At 43.1% G+C, this 14,273-nt stretch overlaps 1 protein-coding gene across 7 annotated transcripts in view; it reads right to left on the reverse strand.

Annotated features, from left to right (window-relative positions):
• lis1b (Lissencephaly-1 homolog B) overlaps nt 1-14,273 on the reverse strand; it is a 52,567-nt gene that overhangs the window by 22,052 nt on the left and 16,242 nt on the right. For all 7 annotated transcript variants that reach the window (XM_014195675.3, XM_045716209.2, NM_001140263.1 and 4 more), the window contains 4 exon segments: nt 11,807-11,959; nt 6,750-6,834; nt 6,555-6,629; nt 1,352-1,558 (listed from right to left, as the gene is read on the reverse strand). In XM_014195675.3, the coding sequence (XP_014051150.1) occupies nt 1,352-1,558; nt 6,555-6,629; nt 6,750-6,834; nt 11,807-11,838 (399 nt within the window). In that variant the 5' untranslated portion in view covers nt 11,839-11,959.

Here is a 14,273-nt window from a genome sequence, read left to right on the forward strand (position 1 = left end):
AGTTTGCCTGCATTAAAGTCCCCGGCCACTAGTAGCGCCACTTTTGGGTGAGCATTTTCTTCTTTGCTTATGGCCTTATAGAGTTGGTTGAGAGCGGTCTTAGTGCCAGCTTTGTTCTGTGGTGGTAAATAGACGGCTACAAATAATATAGATGAGAACTCTCTTGGTAAATAGTGTGGTCTACAGCTTATCATAAGGGACTCTACCTCAGGTGAGCAATACCTAAAAACTTCTTTAATATTTGACATTGCGCACCAGCTTTTATTGATAAATAGACACCCCTCCCACCCCCACCCCACACCTCGTCTTATCAGAGGTAGCGTCTCTGTTCTGCTAGTGCATGGAAAATCCCGCTAGCTCTATTTTGTCCGTATTGTCGTTCAGTCACGTCTCGGTGAAACATAAGATGTTACAGTTTTTAATTTCCCGTTGGTAGGATAATCTTAAATCGTAGGTCATAAATTGTATTTTCCAATGATTGCACATTAGCAAGAAAAACGGATGGCAGTGGGTGTTTACTCGCTCACCTACGGATTCTCAGAAGGCTGCCCGATCTGCGGCCCCTTTTCCTGCGTATTTTCTTCACGCAAATGACGGGGATCTGGGCCCATTCCAGTGAAAGCAGGATATCCTTCTCCTCGGACTCGTTAAAGGAAAAGGTTTATTCAAGTCCGCGGTGAGTAATCGCTGTTATGATGTCAAGAAGTTATTTTCAGTCATAAGAGATGGTAGCAGCAACATTATGTACACAATAAGTAAAAAAATAAGTTACACAAAACGCAAAAAAATAACAAAATAGCACAATTGGTTGGAAGAATGTAAAACGTCAGCCATGTTCTTCGGCGCCATCTTATAACAGCTCAATGTTCATGGCATCCTCCAAAACACCCAACATATAAATGATTTGTAGTTAACAATTCACAAATTATCAACAATTATTACATGGAATGACGAATAGGTTCTTAAAATGTTTTTGCAAACAAATAGAACCTCAGCCAGGTATACACCAAACATAAGAAAATTCTCCACCATTTCTAAAATAGACATGCCGTCTTAAAGGTATAGCCCACCAAACTGACAATGGCAGCCATCTTAGATTTGACAGTGACAATAATGCAGTCTAAACTGGCAGATACATAATACAACAGCATGAAAATGAAAATATACATCAAGTTTCACCTTGCAAGGATTTTTTTTTTTTTAATCTTTAAAACCTGACATAATTATATGTCTATGTGCCTATCACCTCATACTTGTGCCAGCATCACAACTAAGGCTCCCTGGTCCACATACACTTTTGCTGTACCTTTAAACCAAGAGCTTAGCAAATGATTGAAGCACACGCACACACCTTGATGGTGGCGTCCTCGGAGGAGGTGACCATGACGGAGAAGACAGGATGGAAGATGACCCGTGTGACGGGGGAGCGGTGGCCGCTCAGGGCGTATCTCTCTGGGGGACGGGGGATCCACTCCTTAGGGTCCCTCTTCTGGGCCACCGGACCCCCTAGAGTGATCTCCTCTTTGGCCTCATTCAGCTTCGACTCCAGCTCCATCACCTGGAGGAGAGAAGGGATGGGATTGGGAAAGAGGGACAAGAGAGAAAAAGACAACAAGAGAAGAGAGGAATAAAGAGGTGATAGTTCAGTTGGTTGTTTATTATTCTCCAACAGTGTTGTTTCACTCATACTCCAGATATACAGCACATTCAAAGTATTCAGACCCTTTCACTTTTTCCTAATTTTGTTACATTACAGCCTTATTCTAAAATGTCTTAAATACAAAAAAAATGTATCTACACACAATACCCAATAATGACAAAGCGAAAACAGGTTTGTAGAAATGTTTTCAAATGTATTAAAAATAAAAAACAGAAATACCTTATTTACATAAGTATTTAGACCCTTTTACTATGAGACTCGAAATTGAGCTCAGGTGCATCCTGTTTACATTGATCATCCTTGAGATGTTTCTACAACTTGATTGGAGACCACCTGTTGTAAATTCAATTGATTGGACATGATTTGGAAAGGCACATACCTGTCTATATAAAGGTTGACAGTGCATGTCAGAGCAAAAACCAAGCCATGAGGTAGAAGGAATTGTCCGTAGAGCTCCGAGGCAGGATTGTGTCGAGGCACATATCTGGGGAAGGGTACTAAAAATGTATTGCAGCATTGAAGGTCCCCAAGAACACAGTGGCCTCCATCATTCTTAAATGGAAGAAGTTTGGAACCACCAAGACTCTTCCTAGAGCTGGCTGCCCGAGGGAGAAGGGCGTTGGTCAGGGAGGTGACCAAGAACCGATGGTCACTGACAGAGCTCCAGAGTTCCTCTGTGGAGAACCTTCCAGAAGGACAACCATCTCTGCAACACTCCACCAATCAGGCCTTGATGGTAGTGGCCAGACAGAAGCTGCTTCTCAGTAAAAGGCACATGACAGCCCGCTTGGAGTTTGCCAAAAGGCACCTAAAGGACTCTGACCATGAGAAACAAGATTCTCTGGTCTGATGAAACCAAGATTGAACGCTTTGGCCTGAATGCCAAGTGTCTGAATACTTATGTGATTTAAGTTTTACATTTTTAATACATTTGCAAATATTTCTAAAAAACATTTTTTTCTTTGTCATTATGGGGTATTGTGTGTAGATTGATGAGGGGAAAAACATTTTTTTTAATCAATTTTATAATAGGCTGTAACATAAAACGTGTAGGGGTCTGAATTAGGGATGCAAGATATATCGGTAAGCATATCGGAATCGGCCGATATTAACTAAAAATGCCAACATCGGCATCGGCCCGATGTGTAGTTTAACGCCGATGTGCAAAACCGATGTCAATGCTGACGTGCATACTTATATAACGTACACACTACCGTCCAAAAGTTTGGGGTTACGTAGAAATGTTCTTGTTATCCATGAAAACATACATGAAATGGGTTGCAAAATGAATAGGAAATATAGTCAAGACATTGACAAGGTTCTAAATAATGATTTTTAATTGAAATAATTGTGTCCTTCAAACTTTGCTTTTGTCAATGAATTCTCCATTTGCAGCAATTAAAGCCTTGCAGACCTTTGGCATTCTAGTTGTCAATTTGTTGAGGTAATCTGAAGAGATTTCATCCCATGCTTCCTGAAGCACCTCCCACAAGTTGGATTGGCTTGATAGGCACTTCTTACGTACCATACGGTCAAGCTGCTCCCACAACAGCTCAATAGGGTTGAGATCCGTTGACTGTGCTGGCCACTCCATTATTGACAGAATACCAGCTGACTGCTTCTTCCCTAAATAGTTCTTGCATAGTTTGGAGCTGTGCTTTGGGTCATTGTCCTGTCGTAGGAGGAAATTGGCTCCAATTAAGTGCTGTCCACAGGGTATGGCATGGCATTGCAAAAGGGAGTGAAAGCCTTCCTTCTTGTGTAGAAGGTAGTCATTGTGAATATGTTAGATTACTTGTTAGATAATACTGCACTGTCGGAACAAGGAGCACAAGCATTTCGCTACACTCACATTAACATCTGCTAACCATGTGTATGTAACCAATACAATTTAATTTGATACCCTGTACAAATCTCCCACTTTACCATCACCAAAGCACCCCCAGACCATCACATTGCCTCCACCATGCTTGACAGATGGCGTCAAGCACTCCTCCAGCATCTTCAAATTTTTTCTGCGTCTCACAAACGCAATTTTTTGTGATCTTAACACCTCAAACTTAGATTCGTCTGTCCATAACACTTTTTTTCCAATCTTCCTCTGTCCAGTGTCTGTGTTCTTCTGCCCATCTTAATCATTTATTTTTATTGGCCAGTCTGAGTTATGGCTTTTTCTTTGCAACTCTGCCTAGAAGGCCAGCATCCCGGAGTCGCCTCTTCACTGTTGACGTTGAGACTGGTGTTTTGCTGGTACTATTTAGTGAAGCTGCCAGTTGAGGACTTGTGAGGCATCGGTTTCTCAACCTAGACACTAATGTACTTGTCCTCTTGCTCAGTTGTGTACCGGGGCCTCCCACTCCTCTTTCTATTCTGGTCAGAACCAGTTTGCGCTGTTCTGTGAAGGGAGTAGTACACAGCGTTGTACGAGATCTTCAGTTTCTGGCAATTTCTCGCATGGAATAGCCTTTATTTTTCAAAACAAAAATAGAGTGACGAGTTTCAGAAGAAAGTTTCGTTTCTGGCCATTTTGAGCCTGTAATCGAACCCACAAATACTGATGCTCCAGATACTCTACTATTCTGAAGGCCAGTTTTATTGCTTCTTTAAATCAGCACAACAGTTTTCAGCTGTGCTAACATAATTGTAAAAGGATTTTCTAATGATCAATTAGCCTTTTAAAATGATAAACTTGGATTAACTAACACAACGTTCCATTTGAACACAGCAGTGATGGTTGCTGATAATGGGCCTCTGTACGCCTATGTAGATATTCCATTATCTACAATAGTCGTTTACAACATTAACAATGTCTACACTATATTTCTGATGAATTTGATGTTATTTTAAAAAATGGACACAAGTGACCCCAAATTTTTGAAAGGTAGTGTAGGTAGATGACGTAATGACGTCACGAAAAATACAGCGCTACACGTGCAACACAGCATTCCTAACCTAGCCCACAATGTCTACAGTGTGGATCTATTTTGAAGTTGAAAAAGGAAGATAAAAGGCCAGTTGCAACGTTTGTGCTGCTATTATTTCCAGAGGGCAGAAAGTGAAATCTTTCAATACCACAAACCTAATTACTCATTTGAAAGTGCATCACCCCCAGACATTCAGCAACTACTTAGAAAAAAAGTTGAAAAAAACTAAGCGCACACTTCCAACAACTAAACAAGTTAAAGTCGAGCAGTCATTTGAAAGAGTAAGAACATTTCAGCGAGACAACGCAAAGGCGAAATCCATTAACGCCAAGATAATGGGATTCATTGCCCTTCACAATCAACCGTTCTCTGTCGTGGATGATGTTGGCTTTCGCCGACTGGTCGAGCACCTTGAGCCCTGGTACACAATACCAAGTAGGAGCTATTTATTCTTCTCCCTTTTTCTCCCCAATTTCGTGGTATCCAATTGGTAGTAGTTACAGTCTTGTCTCATTGCTGCAACTCCCGTACGGACTCGGGAGAGGCGAAGGTCGAGAGCTAATGTGTCCTCCAAAACACAACCCAACCTAGCCACACTGCTTCTTGACACAGCACACAGCGCACATCCAACCCGGAAGCCAGCCGCACCAATGTGTCGGAGGAAACACCGTACACCTGGCCAGTGTGCACTGCGCCTGGCCCGCCACAGGAGTCAGTAGTGCGCGATGAGACAAGGATATCCTTGCCGGCCAAACCCTCCCTAACCCGGACGACGCTGGGCTAATTGTGCGTCGCCCGTTGGACCTCCCGGTTGCGGCCTGCTACGCCAGAACCTGGGCTCGAACCCAGAGTCTCTGGTGGCACAGCTAGCACTGCGATGCAGTGCCTTAGACCACTGCGCCACCCAGGAGGCTAGGCGCTATTTTTCAAAAGTTACCCTCCCGGAGTTACACATTATTGCTGAAAAGCACATCCATGAGCTACTTGCTGTGGGGATCCCTGCTATTAGCTTCATGATTGACATTTGGACCAGCGATGTCAGCCCCATGAGCATGCGGAGTCTGACAGCACAGTGGGTCGACGAGGATTTCGTAATATGGAAAACAGCATTGCATGCTCAAGAATGTGCTGGTTCTCATACCACTGCTGCCATTTCAATGGAATTTGAGAACATGTTTGAAACATGACCACACTCCTAGCTCCATTTGAACAACTGACTCAAGAAATAAGCTCATCAACTGTGTCTGCAACAGATGTGATACCCTCTGTCATGGCATTGAAACGCCTGCTCAACTAAACTGCCGACACAGACCGTGGAATTAAAACTTGCAAAGGTACTCTATTTGTGGCTGTGAACAAGCGATTTGGTGGCATTCTCTCTGAGCCTCTTTACTGTGTCGCCACCATGCTCGATGCTAGGTACAAGGGCCGCTACTTCAATGCAGACAAGAAACAGGGTTTACGTGAAATGTTACACACACAGCTGGACAAGATGGAAACGGACACAGTGACAGTGCGCACTGAAGAGGACCCACGACAGAAGAGGCCACGGACAGAGCTGAATCTTCACTGCTTGACATGTATGATGAAATCCTGGTTGAGAATTAAACGACTGAACAACAAAACAGCACAGCAAGTAAATGAAAGAAATAGGTTTTGATTAGGTTTTGATTATGTTTTACTGGTAATGGGGACATGCGTAAATGCCAACAAAATAACTTTTTGGTGTGTGTGTGTTTCAACTATTTAACTTAACTAGAATGCTTAAAAGGCCGCTAAACTGTTTAATATCGGTATCTGTTTTTCTTGGTAAGGAACATATTTTGGGCTGATACCAATATCTGATGTGATATCAGTGCATCCCGTGTCTGAATACTTTCCGAATGCACTGTTCACACATACAAACAGTCACAGTCAACTGACATATACATCAAATACCATAACACCACAAACGTGACATCAACAATCACCTTCTTCTGTAATCTGATGACAGAGGTCCATTTCTTTTCCAAAAGACCAGCGTACTTCTTATCTAACTCCTCATTCTGTGGAAGAGAGGGAGGGGAGACAGAAATGGAAATATAAAATTGTTGTGAGGAAATAAAATAATAGGTCAGTGTTGCAAATCGGGAAGTTGTGGGGTTAGTTAGTGTGTGTGCTCTTACCATGTCTAATTCAGCCTCTTTCTTGAAGGTGGAGTAGGCTTCCTCATAGCCATTGGAGCGTAGGTAGTCTGCTATTGCTCGGTTTCTAACACAGAGAGAGAGAGAGAGAGAGAGAGAGAGAGAGAGAGAGAGAGAGAGAGGAGGAAGAGAAAACAACAGATCTGGTAGTCCTTTCCACTCATAGCCCATCATCCTGTAAACGTGTTAAATGGCAGATTGTCCTTTATAAGTGCCTAAATTGGAACGCAGTGGCTGTAGACACATGCTATACATAACATCAGGGCTCAGGTTCTCTGCTTCACAGAGCTGTAGAAGTTTTGACTGACAGCCATTATAAAGTTGAGCAACACGCGTGACAAGATGCCTCCATCCCTCTCGCTAATTGGGCTACTTTTGCATATTTGTTGTGTGAGTGAGGGAAACATTGAGTATTATAACACTGCTTTGATGTCACAGAAGCAAACCACACACCCTTGAGTCCAAATGTGCACTTCACATTTTCATGATCAAATATTTATGACTGCCATGTTTGATCCACAGTTACAAGGATGACATGCGTGACACCCTGGGTTGTCCTGAACAGAATGAGCCCGTTTGTCATATTGTGAGGAACATCTGCTGTGGAACACGCACTTGAAAGCACTCATGATTGCATTCTATGCGCACCAAAATTACAATCCGTTTGTCTGAAGTGCCTTCTGAAAGCCTAACACGAAGATCAGATTTTTTAACAATCCATGTTGGATTCAAGTTATGCACACCTGACCCCCAGATTGGGATTTATAAAGGAACTTTTTGGGATTGCGCAAACAACAGTAATTGTGTTAGGGTGTGGACGCAGGGCTGTATTCCAAACAAAAAAACTGCAAGTGTGCTTGCTTCAGTTCCTCAACAGCAAAGCTAGGAGAGCTAAAAGAAAGCACCCATTTCCTTGAGTCAAAAGGAACTGTGCAGTTTGGAGGGGTGTGTGACCACTTGGAGACACCAGTTAGACCTCTCACTCAAACTCTCACTCAAACCTAAAAGCGTTATTTAAATTGCTACCATGGTCATGCATATGCTTTTTAAAGTTCTTCTGTTAGAAACATTTCAATATAGCCCTATCCATATTAGGCCAATTTCCAAGAAGTAAGGTGTTAACACGCACATAATATTGCAAGGTTTTCAGAGTCTTCATAAAAAGGTATGTAACCAACATCTGTAACGTACATTGAGTTAGTGCACCATTCCAGTTTCAACCTAGCATGTTTTATTGAGTCAGTGTTTTCTGTGATGACTTATTGCTAAATGTATCCTTGAATGACAACAGCGATATCAGCAGTTCCACCTTAAGAGAAATCTCAGTTCCACCTTAAGACAGAACGAGACCACACCCTGTCTGTCTGGCAGAAGCTGTGCTGCAGTGAAAGTGGGTGTGTGTGCTCGAGTGTGATGTCCAGTGATATGTTTCCTCTAGGAAAACCACACTGAGAATTGAATCACAGATGGTGTGTTTATGGTTGTCATGGAAACATGGCGACACTCGGGAGAAGCAGATCGACCAACACGACCAAAACCGCATGCGCGCACACACAGAGGTGTATGTCTGAGTGGCAGCCTGTTTCCATTCTCTGATGAGGGCTACATTTTCTATGAGCAGCAACAACAACAAAAATCACTGACATCATCAGCACTCCTCAAATGGCTGTCGGAGAATTGTAATATGTGTGAGTGTCGGAGAGAGGGAGAGAATGGGAGTGTGAGAGTGTGTGTGCACAATTTTTTCAGAGAGAATGTGGTGTGTGTGTCACATTTACATAACTATTCAGACCCTTTACTCAGTGCTTTGTTGAAGCACCTTTGGCAGCGATTACAGCCTTGAGTCTTCTTGTTATGACATTACAAGCTTGGCACACCTGTATTTGGGGAGTTTCTCCCATTCTTCTCTGCAGATCCTGTCAGGCTCTATCAGGTTGGATGGGGAGCATCGCTGCACAGCTATTTTCAGGTCTCTCCAGAGATGTTTGATCGGGTTCAAGCCCGGGCTCTGGCTGGGCCACTCAAGGACATTCAGAGTCCCGAAGCCACTCCTGCGTTGTCTTGGCTGTGTGCTTAGGGTCGTTGTCTTGTTGGAAGGTGAACCTTGACCCCCGGTCTGAGGTCCTGAGAAGGTTTTCATCAAGGACTTTGCTCCGTTCATCTTTCCCTCAATCCTGGTCAAATATTTTTCACTGTGTGCCTAAATTTCTTTGCGTGCGCCTACATTTTTAAACTTAGCACACCTTGCAAAAAAGGGTCAGCGTACAGCCCTGGGATACAGATTTCTGAAAACGGGTTAGGGTTCCCCGGTCGACATTAACCTTCATGGCTTCAATGAGAGGGGGCTGTCATTCTCCCCTGGTTTTACAAGAAAATACATTTTAATATCATAGCGCATTTAGCCTTCCGGTCAGCCCTGACAACCATATGCTATTTTCCCCACTTCAAATTAGCCTACAGGCGCGTACCAACCGAGGGTCCACAAGACCTGACAGATCAAGGCAAAAAAAAAACACTCAAAAAATAATAATAATCATCTGAAATCAGTTTTATGATGGCGAACATCAGACTTTTCACTGTTTTTAGCGTAGGCTACTGTTAACCCAAAACTACCAGAATATTACCCTAAAAACAAGTGTGCATTGTTTGCTGTTGTGGCCTTTTTAAGCATCATTCTGATTGGTCAAGAGACTAGAGCAAATAGTTTTGAATTTCAACTATCCGGATATCCGAAAAACAAATGATATTATTTAAATCGTGAAATAATTTCCCATGTAAGGGAGGTGAAATAATTGCTCATCTAAGGGTGTTTTCACACGTGTTCTCTTTCAGCTAATTTCTAACCTCTATGGGCTAGGCGGGACGAATTCGTCCCACCTACGTAACAGCCACTTGCAGCCTGTGGTGCGATTTTCAAAACCTTAAAAATCCTATTACTTCAATTTCTCAAACATATGACTATTTTACAGCTATTTAAAGACAAGACTCTCGTTAATCTAACCACACTGTCCGATTTCAAAAAGGCTTTACAACGAAAGCAAAACATTAGATTATGTCAGCAGAGTACCAAGCCAGAAATAATCAGACACCCATTTTTCAAGCTAGCATATAATGTCACCAAAACCCAGAAGACAGCTAAATGCAGCACTCACCTTTGATGATCTTCATCAGATGACAACCCTAGGACATTATGTTATACAATACATGCATGTTTTGTTCAATCAAGTTCATATTTATATCAAAAACCAGCTTTTTACATTAGCATGTGACGTTCAGAACTAGCATTCGCTGACATTTTACTAAATTACTCACGATAAACGTTCACAAAAAGCATAACAATTATTTTAAGAATTATAGATACAGAACTCCTCTATGCACTCGATATGTCCGATTTTAAAATAGCTTTTTGGTGAAAGCACATTTTGCAATATTCTAAGTACATAGCCCAGGCATCACGGGCTAGCTATTTAGACACCCGGCAAGTTTAGCACTCACCAATATCAGCTTTACTATTATAAAAGTTTGATTACCTTTTGTTGTCTTCGTCAGAATGCACTCCCAGGACTGCTACTTCAATAACAAATGTTGGTTTGGTCCAAAATAATCCATCGTTATATCCGAATAGCGGCATTTTGTTCGTGCGTCCCAGACACTATCTGAAATGGTAAATCAGGGTCGCGCGCATGGCGCAATTCGTGACAAAAAAAATCTCAATATTCCATTACCGTACTTCGAAGCATGTCAACCGCTGTTTAAAATCCATTTTTATGCCATTTTTCTCGTAGAAAAGCGATAATATTCCAACCGGGAATGTCCATTTAGCTAAACTGAGGAAAGTAAACAAAGCTTTCGGTCGACGCGGGCACGCGCCTGAGTCTCACAGTACTGTAACCAGCCACTACCCAAACGCGCTACTTTGTTTCAGCCAGAGCCTGCAAAGCCACGATTCAGCTTTTTGCCGCCTTCTGAGACCCTATGGCAGCCGTAGGAAGTGTCACGGGACAGCTAAGATCCTCACTCTTCAATAAACAGAGACAAGAAGAACGACACCTTGTCAGACAGGCCACTTCCTGCCTGAAACCTTGTCAGGTTTTTGCCTGCCATATGAGTTCTGTTATACTCACAGACACCATTCAAACAGTTTTAGAAACTTTAGGGTGTTTTCTATCCATGTGTAATAAGTATATGCATATTCTAGTTACTGGGTAGGAGTGGTAACCAGATTAAATCGGGTACGTTTTTTATCCAGCCGTGTCAATACTGCCCCCTATCCTAAACAGGTTAATGACTCAGTGCGGTTCGCTTAAATGGAACTCAAACCCCTCAAATGAGCCCCTGAAGCAAACTGAGACCACCTCCGGTTCCCTTTTTAAGGACAATGTTAATGCAAAGCTCCCCAAGCTCGCATGTCACAATTCCCAGACCAGCTACCAGAGTACTGCAACACCTTTTACCCTGCCATCAACCCTCACATTGGTGCCACAAAAGAGAGAACTCAAAAGAGCCCCCCAAGCGAACAGAGGTTTTTTGAGGGGTCCGAGTTCCTTTGGAGTGTTCAAACTGCACTAAAAATTAAGCAAACCGCACTAAGTAAAAAAAAAAAAGTCTGAAAGGGATCAAGTGTGAAAACATCCTAACACACACACACCAAAAAACTGGGGCTGGGAATTGCCAGGGAGCTCACAAAATGATGTGTATACGATATGTATTGCGATTTGATGTTCCAAACATATTGCTCACTATATTCCTGCTGCAGAGAAAAAAAAAGAGCATGACAAAATTAGTTTTGAGCAGTCAAGGAAATAAAAGTGCGGAAAACATGTTGCCGCACTGTTTAAAAAGATTTAGAACAAACCATAGGATGAAAAATATTGCCGTTTTGGCAAATGTAGAGCCAGCTATCGCTAGCTAATGCTACCTAGCATTACAAATCGATACTTTGAGTCAAAGTATCAATGTAATATCGTCCAAAATAATATTGCGATATGTAACTATCGATCCCCGCCCCCCACATATCACTAGTGTGTGTGTGTACTTACAGTTCGTCTCGTTGTCTCTGTGACAGCACCATGTTGGCTGTAGTGGCTGCTCTCTCCCTCTGGGGGAGGCGGGTGAGACAGGGTGAGATGGTGTAGGGGGGATTCTCAGGTCCCTCGGTCAGTCGTTCAGACGTCAACCCTCAGAAACTATAACTGGTATTCCACAAAAGACAGACAGACACACAGAGAGAGAGAGACACACAGAGAGAGAGAGACACAGAGAGACACACAGAGAGACACACAGAGAGAGAGAGAGAGAGAGAGGCAGACATAAAACATGGGGGAGAAAAGCAAAACAGAGGTAGAGGGAGAGTGGAAGAGAAAGACAAAAATGTACTGTTGTTGACGGAAAAACAATTACAGATAAGAAATGAACACGGTACACAAACAATGACTGATATCTGCCATTCTGCCTAATGGCAAGGCTCACTGCTCCTCTTAGTCTGGACTGACAGGTGTGGAAAAGGTTTAGGCTAATAGTGCTATATAAACTCGGCAAAAAAAGAAACGTCCCTTTTTCAAGACCCTGTCTTTCAAAGATAATTCCTAAAAATCCAAATAACTTCACAGTACTTCATTGTCAAGGGTTTAAACACGGTTTCCCATGCTTGTTCAATGAACCATAAACAATGAATGAACATGCACCTGTGGAACGGTCGTTAAGACACTAACAGCTTACAGACGATAGGCAATTAAGGTCACAGTTCTGAAAACTTAGGACACTAAAGAGGCCTTTCTACTGACTCTGAAAAACACCAAAAGAAAGATGCCCAGGGTCCCTGCTCATCTGCATGAACGTGCTTTAGGGATGCCGCAAGGAGGCATGAGAACTGCAGATGTGGATAGGTCAATAAATTGCAAGAAATGTCCGTACTGTGAGACACCTAAGACAGCGCTACAGGGAGATAGGATGGACAGCTGATCGTCCTCGCAGTGGCAGACCACGTGAAACAAAAACCTGCACAGGATCGGTACATCCGAACATCACACCTGCGGGACAGGTACAGGATGTCAACAACAACTGCCTGAGTTACACCAGGAACGCACAACCCCTCCATCAGTGTTCAGACTGTCCGCAATAGGCTGAGAGAGGCTGGACTGAGGGCGTGTAGGCCTGTTGTAAGGCAGGTCCTCACCAGACATCACCGGCAACAACGTCACCTATGGGCACAAACCCACCGCCGCTGGACCAGACCGGACTGGCAAAAAGTGCTCTTCACTGAACGATTCGCGGTTTTGTCTCACCAGGGGTGATGGTCGGATTCACGTTTATTGTTGAAGGAATGAGCGTTACAACGAGGCCTGTACTCTGAAGCAGGATTGAATTGGAGGTGGAGGGTCCGTCATGGTCTGGGGCAGTGTGTAACAGCATCATCGGACTGAGCTTGTTGTCATTGCAGGCAATCTCAACACAGTGCGTTACAGGGAAGACATCCTCCTCCCTCATGTGGTACCCTTCCTGCAGGCTCATCCTGACATGACCCTCCAGCATGACAATGCCACCAGCAGCAATGTTCGTTCTGTGCCTGATTTCGTGCAAGACAGGAATGTCAATGTTCTGCCATGGCCAGCGAAGAGCACGGGTCTCAATCCCATTGAGCACGTCTGGGACCTGTTGGATCGGAGGGTGAGGTCTAGGGCCATTCCCCCCAGAAAAGTCCAGGAACTTGCAGGTGCCTTGGTGGAAGAGTGGGGTAACATCTCGCAGCAAGAACTGGCAAATCTGGTGCAGTCCATGAGGAGGAGATGCACTGCAGTACTTAATACAGCTGGTGGCCACACCAGATACTGACTGTTACTTTTGACCCCCTCTTTGTTCAGGTACCCATTATTCCATTTCTGTTAGTCACATGTCTGTGGAACTTGTTCAGTTTATGTCTCAGTTGTTGAATCTTATGTTGATACAAATATTTACACGTTAAGTTTACTGAAAAAACACGTTTCTTTTTTTGCTGAGTTTACAGTTGAAGTCGGAAGTTTACATACACCTTAGCCAAATACATTTCAACTCAGTTTTTCACAATTCCTGACATTTAATCGGAGTAAAAATTCCCAGTCTTAGGTCAGTTAGGATCACCACTTTATTTTAAGAATGTGAAATGTCAGAATAATAGTAGAGAGAATGATTTATTTCAGCTTTTATATCTTTCATCACATTCCCAGTGGGTCATAAGTTTACATACACTCAATTAGTATTTGGTAGCATTGCCTTTAAATTGTTTAACTTCGGTCAAACATTTCGGGTAGCCTTCCACAATAACTTGGGTGAATGTTGGCCCATTCCTCCTGACAGAACTAGTATAACTGAGTCAGGTTTGTAGGTCTACTTGCTCGCACACGCTTTTTCAGTTCTGCACACAAATTTTCTATAGGCTTGAGGTCAGGGCTTTGTGATGGCCACTCCAATACCTTGACTTCGTTGTCCTTAAGCCATTTTGTCACAACCTTGGAAGTACGCTTGGGGTCA

This window comes from Salmo salar, chromosome 04, assembly GCF_965601325.2.
Source record: "Salmo salar chromosome 04, fSalSal1, whole genome shotgun sequence".
NCBI lineage: Eukaryota > Metazoa > Chordata > Actinopteri > Salmoniformes > Salmonidae > Salmo > Salmo salar.